The following is a 14,319-nucleotide window of genomic DNA, read 5'->3' as shown; positions in this document are numbered from 1 at the left end:
TTTGGCTGCAGTTTGGTGATGTACAAACTCACCTATTTACAAACTATGCAAATATGAGTATACACTATTATTAGTTCTTACCAAGGGAAGCTACATAATCAATGGTAGCTTTTGATGGTTCAGTGCATGTACAGAAATCACCGGCTGGTCGCAGCAACACCAGTTTCTCAATGAAACTGATGAACGGGAAGATGAACATATGTGAGGACTAAACTGGACTAAACTAAAGATGCAATGCAAAGGGTAGTATTATGATAAATTTGTACGCATCCAGATAAGATGCAACAATGCCCTATTGCTCATGATAGACCGCTGTAATAGGTTCCGGAGAAGAAAGTCATATAAAGTAGGATGACTCATTTGGCAAGAAACCCAAGAAAATGTAATACATCTTTATTCTAAAATGTAATGTAAGGAAAAGATAATTCAAGAAATGAAAGGACAATATGATTTGAACAACTATTCATCTAAAGACCTTAAGAATGAAGGAATGTTTATTGCAAATACTAATGTAAGAAGAAAGAAATGATTCCTATAATGTTTTTATTCCAAATCATAATGCTAATAATTTGGCATATCATCATTGTACTGCAAAGTTATAGCGATTTGCCTATATATAGATAGTAATACAGACCTAATCTTGGGATTGCAAATGCTACCCCCTTTCATTTTCCAACTAAATAACATAATCAGTTACTTGATACGGAGTTAGTGGACATATTTTCCATCCATAGCCTCTCAAAATTAACCATTTCAATCAAAACAATGCTTACCTTACGTCATATGAAAGCCAACACAAATGTGTTTCATCGGAAGAAACATTCCTGCTATCAGTAATCATTAATAGATCAGCCACCATCCAGTCCAACATACAAAGTTAAATTATGCAAGAACAAAGATCGTGCATTAGTAGTACCGAAGTCAAAATTAATTTCAATTCTTTGTAATCAAGAATCCTCATCTCCAATTAAATATTCCCTCTATATCACAATATAAGACATTTTTGGCCTAGATTTAGGTAAGAAATGTCTTATATTTTGATACGTAGGGACTACATTGCCATGTCATCTTTTTCATTGATCCATAAAGTCCGCCAAGATTTCTAATTTTCGTTGTTACCTAAATCCTAGCCCCAAATCCACAAGCTAAATCACATGAACAAAACCAGGTGGAATCAAACCAATGCAATCCAGACTAAGATCTAACTGTAAACGGAAAAATGAAGAAATGAAGCAATCAAGAAGAGTTGTCACAACAGTTGGCTAGGAAAAGCAAAGCAACATACCTGATGCTCAACTTTGTGGCTCTCCTTCGCTCTACATGATGAATGCGATGTGATATTCACTGATGGTCACGATTGGCAAGTACGGGTTGACCATTCAAGCTGTGGATGAATGTTTTCGATCCCTGATCATCAGTTCTAGTGAATGAAGGACGTCTTTGAACATGACTCATTGCACGGAATCAAATAACGACATCAACTCCTGCGAGAGAAAGAGAGTTGAGGGCGTGCGGAGATGGGGCTCACATGTGGTGGCGACATGAACCAGAGTCGCCGGTTCACCACCGCCATGGTTAGGGCTACCAAGGACCTGCAGGAGAGAGGTGAAAGGGTTTGAGATGAGCGAGCTATCGTGGGAGAAAGACAGATGGGCCGTCGGCGACATCACCCGCCACCAGACAGATAGGGTGCACCACCGCCATGATCAATCGATCCATCCCCGAATCATCCTCTCACCTCTCACGTGACGCCGAACCCCCTTCTCATTTCTCTCGTAGCAACCGAGCAGTTCCGTGTGTTGGAGCATTTTTTTCCTTCGTGAGGGTTAGCAACCGGGTGGATCAGGCCTTCAAAAAACTCACCAGAGTAGCGGCCCATTAGGACAGGCGGCCCAGCTCACAGTACATTGTGGCTGAAACGAAGATCTGACGGCCAGAAACTGTTCGAACGCATAATCTAACGGTTGAAAACGCTGATATAGTGAAGCATCTCAGTTTAGGCTCAGTTTTACTGTGTAAAAAACCCTAAAAGATTAAGATTTGGACCATATAAAACATCAGACAACCCTCCGCACCGTCCTCTCGAGTGCCCAAATCCCCCAGCGCCGCCACTCCCACAGTGCCTCCGAAATGCCGAACTCGCAAAAGCGGAAGGCCACCGTCGCGCCGGCGCCGCGGCGCCGCCCGCCGCCCCGTATGGAGTACCGCGCGCGGTCCGACGAGGCATGGTACGGCGCACGCGTGGTGGTGCAGGACGGCTGGCTGCGCGTCATGTTCGAGAATTTCCCCGAGGATGCGGACGAGTGGTACAATCCAGGGGCTGACCTCGCATCCCCGGGCGACGTGGACGCGCTCCGTGCCAGGTTTCGCCGGGCGTGCCTCGCCCTCGACGACGCCCATTGTGGCGACCTCCGCCCGGGCGACCAGCTCTGCCTCGCCTGCGACATGCACGGCGGCGAGATCAAATACTACGACGCCGTCCTTGAGGCCGTACGTCCTCCGCGCCGCGTCGCGCCCTACCCAATGCATTCACCACACACATATACGCATGTTGTAGGAGTAGTAATAATTGGCGCCGACCAAATATGCAGGTAGAGAAGGCGCCTCACGGCACCGTGGACGGCGAGGAGCGGTGCGCGTGCCGTTTCACGGCGCGCTGGACGGAGGGGCCGCGCCGCGGTTGCTCGGACAAGGTGGGCGTCGAGGTGGTATGCTGTGTGCAGGAGTCACCGATCCAAGATCCGGTGCTGACCGAGTTCCTGGACCATGTGAGAAACCGGTTCGGCGACGGCCAGGAGGAGGCGACGGCGGCGTCTCAGCAGGCAGCCCCGAGCGGTGAGGGGGAAATTGCGCCGGTGTCCAGCCTCACATACTCCTCGAGTAGCTTGTCTTCTTCTTTTTAACGAAGGTATTATCTCCCTGAGAATTCATTAATCAAATAATTACTTGCAGGTTTGGGCTGTTTGGATTGGAGCCCTGGACTGCCCATCCAAAAGAAATTGGTTCATTGACCGGGCCCAGGCTTTCTCGCTGATGGCCACTAATTATGGGTGCGCCAAAGCCCGTCTCGGTTCCTTTAGTTCAATTCTAATGACTAGTGAAAAAAATAGTGCGCCACAGGAAAATAGCGTCGGTTTAAAATCCACCTTTGGTGTACTATATATAATCGTGCTATAGCATGTTACTTCCTTCGTTCAGAATTACTTGTCAGATAAATGAATGTATGTAGATGTATTTTAATTTTAGATACATCCATTTTTATCCATTTCTGTGACAACTAATTTTGGAAGGGGAGGGAGTATATCGCACTATAGCATGCTATAAACAAGGCATTATACATTCATTGATATAACGATCTATTGCTCAGCACACTACAGCATGCTATTAGGGGCGTCATAGCGCGCTATTTTTTTGAGAAATTCTAAGCCAAACTGTTGGCGAGTTGTCAGGGGAAATAATTGTCTGCCAATCATTTGGCTCATCTACGTCTGACAGGGCGGGGGTTGTCTGATATATATTTGCCTGATTGCGAAGAGCATTGTGCAACACATGGATGGAGATCCTAGTGGTGGCCATGGCCCCGTTTCTAGAGGAGAGTTCGGACATGGTTGCAAACAAGTTATATGCCTCTCCCCAGCGTCTTTCTGCTCCATTCCTGACCTAGAAACGAGTCTTCCCCATTTTTGGGCGACGTCTCCAACTCCCAGACCTAGGGTTTCACCCATGTTTGCCTGGTGCGAACAAAAGATTAGAGGTGATCCACATTTGTTTGCGAAGTAGTTGCCTCCCCGTTTCGTCCTCCTACTTTTCTTCTCTCTGGCCCATTTGTTATTTGGCTTCTAGCTGCAAGAGAGGTAACTGCCAGGATGGTTTTGGTGATGGGCGATAGGATCGCAATGCTGGGAGGTCTGACTATGATCACGACCACTGTGGCAACGCGATGAGATTGGGGAATTTGGAATCTCTTCTTTGAATAGACTCCAGATCCAGTGGCGCCAAGCATACTGAGATGTGGCCGCCAACAATCAGCCCCCCTGGCCGCTTGGGGGAGCAGTGGGCGCACACGTGCAGCTGCCTGCGAGTGTGGGTCACGCCAACGATACTCGACAACAACCTAAGCAGGCTGACGAATCCTCAAGGGCACGAGCATCCGGCCCTACGAATCTTAAAGACATGAATCTTAAACAATAAGGGTGAGAGGGCCCCCATCTAACACCCTTAGCATGCACTCTTAAAATAAGGACCAGTGGTGTTATTCAATCTGACATTCAAATTACCATTTTAAGAGCACGCTTCTAATCTAGTCACACCACACAAGATTAAAACCCCACTCAACATGACAATCCAAAAGGAAATCTTAGTTGACCTTGTTGTAGGCCTTTTAAAAGTCCAATTTAAGAACAATACCAACTTTTTCCAAATGTGACGTGATGATGGATCTCATGTAGAGTTAAGATACCATCTATGATATTTCTGAGTTATTTTTCCACGAAAGCATTCTGGTGCTTACTAATCAATTTATCACCAATGGGATCTACTCTAATATCCACTTTAGTAATCCACGTGTAAAGGCATTTAAGCAAGCAAATCATTCTAAATTGTTGAATTCTACTAGCCCGTGAGATTTTAGTAAACAAAGTTATAATACCATAATTAAGCCCCTGGACATCCAATGTCCCGGTATGAAATAATGGAATAGGGCCATGACATAATGCTGCACCGCATCTCACAATTTTGAAAAGAATCCAATAAGTATATCGTCACAACCGGGTGCCCTATTGGCATTCATGGAAATAAGGCTTATTTCATTTCTTCCACATAGAAAGGCCTAATAAACATTACATTATCCATGTGCGTCTCTTTTTTATCCCCCATCATACCAAGTACCCAAGAATAAATTGAAAAGGTGTCTAGGAACTGGACGAAATAAATCATAGTATTGTTGAGTAGCATGAATAAGGAGATTCTCAGTTCCTCAATACACACATCACCTACAATTAAGAAGTGTGTGGTATTTTTTCTTCTCTTTCTGCCATTAGCAATTTGATGAAAATATGAGGTGTTTTAATCCCTTTCTGAAACTACCTTTGGTGTCATTGTTTCAACCAACTGATTTCTTCATTGGTGAGGATGTTATTGAGTTCCACCATAATGTCAGGTCTTCTACAATACAAGCCGGGAGGGAGAGAGCTTAATGCCAAAAGGTCGTGTAACTCAGGGAGTTCTTCCCTAAGATTTTATTTCCTCTTTTTAGAATGCCCAAATTGACTGGCCCCATAAGTTAAAATGTTGTTTAAAACTCTTAAATTTTATATTCATAACATATATAGGGTCTTGAGAGAAAATTCTCTTATTCCAAACTTTATCCACTCGGGGGGGGGGGGGGGGAGTTAAACATTTTTGTCATCGTGAGATCAAACCTAAAATTTGTAGCTTTAGGGGTATAGCCACCTCACCACTAGAGGACAATAATAAAGGGGTGGGGTCTGATAAATCTATAACTAATTTCCTCAAATTAACAATGAGAAAATATCTTCCCAGTCTACAAACATAAGGAATCTTTCAAGTTTTTTCTAAGGTGTGGTGTTTATGTTTATTAGTCCAAGTGTACTAGCCCCCATTCATATGAAACTCACTTAGACCAACATTATGAATGATAGATTTAAAGACATCTACGGCATGAGAGTGGTGCAATATTTTTTCTCCTCACAATGCCTAAGAATATTAAAATCACCAAAACCAAATAAAGGGATATCCATATCACAACAATATAAGCAACCAGTTCAACTAGAATTTCCTCTTTATGCTCTTGATGAGCTACTCCATACACTACACGTAGGCCGCACTTAATATTTTTAAGAACATCCCAAAGACACATTTCCAGAATATATTTACCACACTATTAAGGCACAATTTATGGGTTATATTTCTGAGTACAACACATTATCCCTCCAAATTTCCTATAACACAAATCATTTCCCAACAGAATATGTCATAAGGATCATACTTTCTACCTAAACTAGGAATACAGCCTTTCTTCATGGTTTCTCAAGAGCAAGGAAATCCAGGAATTATAATTTTTTTAAATCACAGAGGCGGGAATCCATTCTCTTCTTCCGTGGCTCCCAACGATTCCAAACAATACCTTCATTTATATTTGTCAGGAGGATTTCTTACCTAGATCTCCTAGGAGGATGGCAGGGTTATTGTTTTTATTTGGGGGGGGGGGGGCATTTTTGTTTAATCCTAATCATCGGTTTAGAAACCACCACATTAACTTTCATGTATCTATCTTTTTATCTAACATAACTAAGATATTCTTCATCAATGGTAGTGTCACGCATCCATTCTATGTCAATAGGAGTATGCTCCCCCTTTTCACCAAAAATGTGTACAGTAGCAACATCAACAACATGCATGTTAGTGTCTATGCACATTCTAGATTTTCCAAGTTCCCTAGGAATATCAACAAAAGTAAAATCATGATTAGTGATAATCACACGACATTAGCAGACCTAAGCATCAAATCTTTGTTGGTAAGGAACCAAAGGAGTTAGATTCAGGATTAATAGGACTACCATCCAGATTCCTCTTCCTTGTCAAAGAAACAACTCTTGCTTCCACACATATTTTTGACTAATTCTCATATTAGCTTCAAGGAGAGGGGAAGAGCAGGAATCACATATTCCACCTAATCAGGCGGAGTTGCTAGGGGGCTGGACCACATGTGTACCATCAATGTTTAAACCACACGCTTCATTCTCCTCCACCTCCACTGCCTAGGGGTGTTAGTGGCCACCTCCACATTCCTCCCAAAGACAACAGAGACACTAAGTGTATCGCATGCTACCTCTTGAACAAGTCTGTGCAAGTTTTCATCGCTAACTTACACATCACTAGTAGAGGAAACCATCCAATTACCCTAAAGAGAAACAAATTTATCATTCCCCTTATATTCTCTCACTTTCACCTTCAACTTGTTAAGTTTTTTTCCTGAATAGTAGGACAAGTTTTCCTATACTTGTCATTATGAGTAGAATGACTACATCCAACAAATTGTTCTTTAGTGGTACCATGAGTTTTGGTCCTTTTATATGATGGAATACCTTTATTATTTTGAGCACTCGCATTAATAGGACCAATTGTAAGCGATCGATACAACACCAGCCCATTCCTAAATAGAAAAAATAAAGCTTATAGTTTCCCTAGCTGAAGCACTACCCTCAACAACAATAATAAAGATATTGTCCGAACAATCTTTAGCTTGCTTAGCGATATATGAATCCTATGTATAATAGAATCCTCGTCCTTAGCCTGAAATACACACATTGACGCTATACATTCCAAAGGAAGAAACTCATTGCATATCGAAGCTAGGCCCCCCATCTTTCCACTTATCTCACAAAATGCTTGAGGGCAATGAACACGAAAGTGACCAGGAAAGTTGTAGATCTGACAAACATCATGCTTGTAGATTGTATCACTAAAAATGATTACTAATGCATAAGAAAATGGTATGCCTATGGGTTTAGATCCTAATCTTAAGGGGCAGTTGTACTCCATTATTTTGATGAAATTGTGATATGCAATGAACATGGACTTGATAAATTTCTAAGCGTTAAGCTTATTCTCCATCTTATTGAACTTGTGTATGTCTTGAAGATTTATTTCCATGTTCTTTTAAATTTCTGCGTTAAGCGGTGATGAGGTGGTGTCCTCATATGCGGCCTTGTTCAATTTTCCAGATTGGGCATTTTCCTACTCCCTCCGTTTTTATTTAGTCTGCGTATTAGCTTTGGTCAAAGTCAAGCTTTGTAAACTTTCACAAAGTATGTAAACAAAAATATTAATATATATATATATATATACAATAACAAATCAATACCATTAGATTCATTATTGAATGCACTTTCACCTCATATTGATTTGTTATGTTAAATGTTTGTATTGTTTTCTATAAACTTGGTCAAACTTTACGAAGTTTGACTTCAGTCAAGTCTGATATGCAGAGTAAATAAAAACAAAGGGGGCATGATGTACCTGGGGATGCTTGTTAGTTACTATTCACTTAAGGTTGGAGACTAGTATTTTATTGAGAAACTTGATACATGGATTGGTAACATGTTGTCCACGGGAAGGAGGCATATTCTACTAAATTCTTCATTGTTTAGTAGTTCCTACTATCTTATGCCCATGTTTCTGATGAATACAACATATGTGGAAAAGTTAGATAAACACAGAAGGATACTTTTTTGGCAGTGGTGCAACAGTAATAAAAGATACTATCGGGTCAAATGGTCCACAATATGTGGATATAAAAAATGTGGGTCTGGGTGTTAATGATCTCATGAAACAGAACATTAGTCCTCTTGTTAAATGGTGGTGGGAATTAGAAAAGCATATGAATGTAGGAGGATGTGGTTAAAGCCACATACCTTAAAAACAAAAATCCTGATTCCCGTAGTTGGAAGGCCTTGCTCAAAGTTAAAGACTAATATATGGTCGCGAGGATAAGGAATTTTAAGTTAGGTAATTTAGCTAGATATTGGAAAGATTCTCTATATAATAAGCCTCCCATGTGTGACAAATTCCATGAATTATTTAACATCTATAATATTCCTGATTTCAATATTAAGGAATGTATCTTGGATATTGAATCTACCTCTTTTATAAGGATATTGCCCCTGATCTTAATAAAGAAATGGAAGAATGTTAATCTAACATTGGAGATTTGTTCAAATCTAGGGCTTGGGATTATGTTTACTAGGCTATAGGCAAGAAATATTTTTTCAATACAAATTTTTTTATGAGATGCATTTGAATGGGAGACATTATAGCTGGATTTCAAAAGCTAAATACCTTTGAAAATTCAAACTTTTTGTGGCTGTTATTTCACAATGTCGTCTTCACAAGAAATTTATTGAAAAAATAAATTGGAGTGGTAATCCTAGTTGTTCATTCTCTAATGAGTATCACTCAACTCATCACTTATTCTTCCTATGAGCTAGGTCTAGAGTTCTTTGTTTCATCATAAGATATGTTTTAACAGGGTTATGCCCTAATAATATTTTTCAATATTATTCTTGGTGCTTCCCTTTTCTGCCTAATGGTGATCATTTTTAGGTTGATCATGTCATTGTTGTTTGTGCCATGTTGAATCATTGTAGTAAGGCAATCTTTGAGGCAAAGATCCTAGAGACTCCTTTTAAGATTTTGTTTGATGCTTGTGCTTACCTATTATCTTGGACAGGTATTAAAAACTTGAGTGGATGGATGCTTTAAAAAAAGGTGTTGGGTTACTCAAGGATAATGATGTGTCTATGATGAAGATATGTGTGATGGTGCATGATGCTCAAGCGGCAACTAGAACTGATCTGGAAGTCTGGGTGCTTCGTTTGTTGGAGATGCTTTGCTAGTGCTTTATATAGCTCTGGTTTTTCATTTGGCTGTGATATCAGTCTGTAAGACTTGTGCACTAGAGGTGCTTTATATAACTCTGGCTTCTCATTTGGGTGTGATATCAGCCTGTAAGACTTGTGCACTGGAGGTGCTTTATATAACTCTGGCTTCTCATTTGGCTGTGATATCAGCCTGTAAGACTTGTGCACTGGATGTGCACCTTTTCTTATTAGGAAAATTTGCTTCACAGGTGCTAGCAAGCTTTCGTCCCATAGTGCACATACCGATTCCGAGTGTGTGTAGTGGGTTTCTTGTTAGTGCTTAACTCACTTCTATGTCTTTCCTGTTCTCTATGACTTACTCCCTAAACTATTATATGTCCGGTATGTGAGTAATGGAAAGGGGTTTAGCCAGGTTGAAATCATTGATGGACATAAATGTACTCCATCAAAGCAATGGAAGTAACACACCACCATGTGTTTCATTGAATCATCTGGCAATAGCCATGTGTCTCTATACATCGGGGCGAATGCTTTTGTTCAATCAAACACCTCGATCGGTACTGAGTTTTTTTGGATCCACCCCGGAGATGTCCATGCCATTTTCCTTTAGTGGACTCATCCAATCATAAATATAGCAACAAATTAGGTGAATCATAGATGTTAGGTGGCAATCTTTGTGTTTCTAAGGAAACTCGGTGTGGGGAACATCAATTGCAATAATCATTTCTATCTCATCTACACAAGGAAAATCTTTAGCATGATGTTTTGTTCAATAAATTCAAAGAAAGTAAAGGAAACTTCATCTCCTCCGAACTTAACATACACCTTTTCCTTTTGGCAATCAACAACAACAATACACGTATTCAAGAAAGGTCTACCAAGGATAATGGGAAAAAAGTTATATTGCCTAGTTCCAAGCATTAAGAAATTAGTAGGATACTTAGTCTTGCCACATAGAACTTCAACATCTCTAACAATTCCCACAGATGAAATACTAGACCTATATGGCAGTCTAATGGTCAAAATCAATTTCTTCTATAGAACAAGGTGAAATATCTCCAACAACTTCCTGACAAACAGTAAAAGGAACAACACTTATTCTAGCTCCAATATCACACAACCCATGATAACAATGAGTACCGATCTTAACAGAAATAACAGGCACACCGACATCATTAGGAAGACTTTTATGGTTAACAATTTTAGTTGCTTCCTCACAAAACTAAATAACATGCCCATCCACATCATCGGTAAACAAATCTTCAATCATAGCTATTTGAGATTGTGTTTTAGTTTGATCATAATGTTTACGAGATCTCTATGTACTTTTATAGTTTACAATAGTTACCATAGAATTTTGTTCAATACTAATAGAGACTAAACACTATGCAGGTAGAGGTTCTCTCCTAACCACATGGGTGGTAAAGGCGACCCATCCCAACAAATCAGTAGCAGCAAACATATCTATAGTTGATCAAAGTAGCAGACGAGAATAAAAAACAGCAAGCACAGTAAATGTTTCTCTTACCAAGAGCACTAAACACAAACTGCGCTAGAAAGAGTCTTAATAGCCCACAAGTGTACATGATCTGTCGAAGTCCTTCTGATAAGTAAGAGTGTCAAATCAAACGAGGATTAGAAGGAATTGCTTTGTGGAAAGTAGCGAGATTCATTGAAAAGTTGTAAAGAGTGTTTGACGGTTTGGTTGAAAGCAAGAGGATTTGCAAGAAAATAAATAGTAAGAAAGGTCAAGTGGCGCAATCCTTAATTATGATAAGGACAAATTGGTTATTTAACTTATAGGTATGAAGGCGTGCACGAGGACACATGGGAGTTTTTTCGAGTTACTTTCATCAAGATTCATTGAGTTACCATTCATTAATTTGATAGTTTGTTATGTGGTGAAACCTATGATAAAGTGATGTTCTTACTTGAACAAACAACCTATTTATGATTACACTCCCTGTGCAAGCATCCACAAATACAAGAGAATAATTAAGATAGCATCTAACCATAGCAATAAATCCTAGAGTTCCATGATCTCTCATGCAATAGTTCATAAACCTAGGGTGTAGTAATACCTGTCACTCCGGACACCCAACCTTAAACAAACTAATCACATGATGCTCTTGTCTAGGTGCTTAAAGGTGAAGTGGTGTGCAGTCAACGTTCACACAACACCACTAGAGAACTGCACCACAACACAATATCAAATATTGAACTAGATTCAACTTCACAAGATTACTAGTAACAAGATTTATCCCATGTCCCCAAGAACTTAATGGAATACTCACAACACATCATATGTATCATGATCAGTGGAGATATATGAATCTTTCACCAATAAAAATTCTAATCATCAACTACAAGGAGTAATCAACAGCAGAAACTAATGTCAGCAAGGGATCTGAGAAGAATGTTCATAAAACAGAGAGATCGGGTGAAGGGAGTTGATGAAGATGACAGTGTTGATGAAGATGTTGATAGAGATGATGATCAGAGTGTTGGCGATGATGATGGCTTCGAGTTACCCCTCCCGGAGGGATGGATCTCCGATGAGCCCGGCCCCTGGCTTATATAACAAACCAAGGGCCTAGGTTTATAGGACTAGGTAGGATATGTTGGTGGAAGTAGAGTCCTCCACGGCTCTGGTATATATCCTTGGATTATACTCCAAGTCTTCCGGAATCTTCATGTATTTCGTCATGGGCCACCCAAAGTGGCCCAAGACGGAACCGACTTAGGTGTTCTTAGCCTTGCTCACCTGGCCGAGAACCGATGTGGTGCGAGACCCCTTAGCCGGGACACCATCATCGCGCACCTAGATTACATAGCATAAAAATGGAAGTAAACAACGAAGCAAAGCTGAAAAATAGAGTCGGGTAAAAACAAGCTAGAGTAAATACCTATTACCGAGGTAAAGTATGTCAGGAAAATGCTCATTGATGTACCAATGACATGTGGCACTGCTACTAAGGCCCGACACACATGTAATCATCCGCAAAGATAAAACATAAGCCATGAGGACAAGAAGTATCGAAGAGAGGTCAATGGTACAAGAAACAAGCACATGAACTATGAAATGGAGGACCACTACCTTTTAACATCTTTTGGGTAGCATGCTCACAGAGATCACAATGACAACATCCTTCTCACTTGCGGTAAGCACCTCATCAACGGGAAATTCATTTGCATGATTGCCCCAAAGAAAAGCCTAATCTAGGATCCTTGCAGTTAATAACAAGGTTATAGTTCCAACATGGCAAGAAGAAATATGTTGCGGCAACGCAGGCTAGAGATCCACCATAGATCAGTAATCGTCCTAGTGTCAGAAGGCTGCTTTTGATAATACGAGTAAATGAGCACCATGTCTGAAACAACAGTTTTCTTGCAAATCACATCTAAACAAGTAAAAGCATAAAACTACGTGAATGGAAAAACTAGGAAAGGTACAAAAACAACATAGAGAACTCAAGGAACAACCACTGAAATAGGGAGCAATGCCTGCAGGCATAAGAATCTCCGCAAACATAGATAGAGTATAAGTGCAAGATAGGAAATCACCCTCAAGATCGGGATGCACACAGTTGTGCTTAGCCCTGTAAACTGCATCATATTGCAAAGGAAATTTTTCAGGAGGAAAACCTTTCCCTTAACCAGCGTGTCCTGCAACCGTTCAACTACCTCGGGAGAGAGTTGTGCATACATATGATTCCCCTGGAAATAAAGTACACAAACGAGAAGTCAAGATAATAGATGGGGCAAGAGTATGGAGGTTAGACATATGCGAAGGCAATACAAAACACAATATCTGGCCAACCTCCTGATTTTTTTTTAGAAAAGGAGGATGACCCCCGGCCTCTGCATCTGCGAGATGCATACGGCCACTTTATTAATTATTCACGAGGACCTTACAATGTATTACAAACAATATACCTGAATCCACCATCTTGGCAACATATGCCGCTACTCTTATCCATATGATGAAGGGATGCTAACTAGGCCACTACCCAAACCACTCACCTAAACCTAACATCAAAAGCCGGAAGCACCAGCCGAGCCACATACCGGGTCTGGGGCACAATCCGGTCAGACACACTCTTGTGTCGTTGCCGCCATCTTCCACAAATCTGACTTCAGATTATATTGAGTCTTCTACTTTGTGAAGGCCACTTCTGCCATTGACGTCACCATAACGCCAGACAGCTACCTCTTCCTGCGCGAGTCCATCTCCGTGCATCAGACGCCGAGCCTCGACAGCGCCATGCCGCCGATCTCCGCCGCCATCAATGAGTGAGATGAAGAACCGCTCCACCACGGCAAGTACAATGTGAGGAAGGGCGAGGTCGTCATCGGAAACACGGCTGGAAGATAAGCATCACAGTCACGAGACATGCCCGGAGCAGCGACGCGGTAGATCAGACAGGCCGCCACCAGGAACCAGATAAGCTCGCCATGCACACCCAGCATCCCCATGCCCAAGTCGACGCCTTCAAGAAGGTGACGACGCTGTGGCGCCGCCGCCGCTTAGCCACTGGGGCTAGGGTTTTCACCCGGGCGCAGGGGAAGGGGAGAGGCAGGGGAGGTTTAGCCTCGGCGCCGCCACCAAGGAGGGAATGGCGTCCGGGACGCCATCGACGCCGTGACCGCCACCGGCGGCCAAGGGTTTCCCCCGGCCAAGCACCCTGCCGCCACCTCCGAACCAGACACAACATCAGCAGGCGCGTGGACGCCAGAGATCCAGGCTGGCCGGAGGTCATGCAACACGAGCGGACCAGATCACCTCCGATCTGACGAGGGGAGCCCGGGGCCTCCCCGCGCCATGACCAGCGCCCACCGGGACCTCGCTGCCCGCGCAGCCGAGGAGATCTGGTCTACCTCACCGACGAGCACTCCCCGCCGCCGGAGGAGCGTCGTC

At 42.0% G+C, this 14,319-nt stretch overlaps 1 protein-coding gene and 1 long non-coding RNA gene across 2 annotated transcripts; one reads left to right on the top strand and one right to left on the bottom strand.

Annotated features, from left to right (window-relative positions):
• The first annotated feature begins 2,096 nt into the window (after nucleotides 1–2,096).
• On the top strand, nucleotides 2,097–9,646 carry LOC123154158 (uncharacterized). Its single transcript, XM_044572946.1, has 3 exons — nucleotides 2,097–2,490; nucleotides 2,592–2,908; nucleotides 9,251–9,646. Exons 1-2 carry the CDS (start codon nucleotides 2,131–2,133, stop codon nucleotides 2,901–2,903), a joined length of 672 nt encoding a protein of 223 aa, XP_044428881.1. The 5' UTR covers nucleotides 2,097–2,130; the 3' UTR covers nucleotides 2,904–2,908; nucleotides 9,251–9,646.
• A 2,058-nt stretch (nucleotides 9,647–11,704) lies between these two features.
• LOC123148880 (uncharacterized) lies at nucleotides 11,705–13,734 on the bottom strand. The gene is made up of 3 exons (XR_006474224.1): nucleotides 12,499–13,734; nucleotides 12,308–12,373; nucleotides 11,705–12,222 (listed from the first exon to the last, which is right to left on the bottom strand). It is a non-coding gene; the product is annotated as an uncharacterized lncRNA (long non-coding RNA).
• Nucleotides 13,735–14,319: the final 585 nt, after the last annotated feature.

The sequence above is a fragment of the Triticum aestivum genome, chromosome 7A (assembly GCF_018294505.1).
Source record: "Triticum aestivum cultivar Chinese Spring chromosome 7A, IWGSC CS RefSeq v2.1, whole genome shotgun sequence".
NCBI lineage: Eukaryota > Viridiplantae > Streptophyta > Magnoliopsida > Poales > Poaceae > Triticum > Triticum aestivum.
Note: the sequence above shows the minus strand (reverse complement) of the source record. Positions and strands in the feature narration are given on the sequence as shown.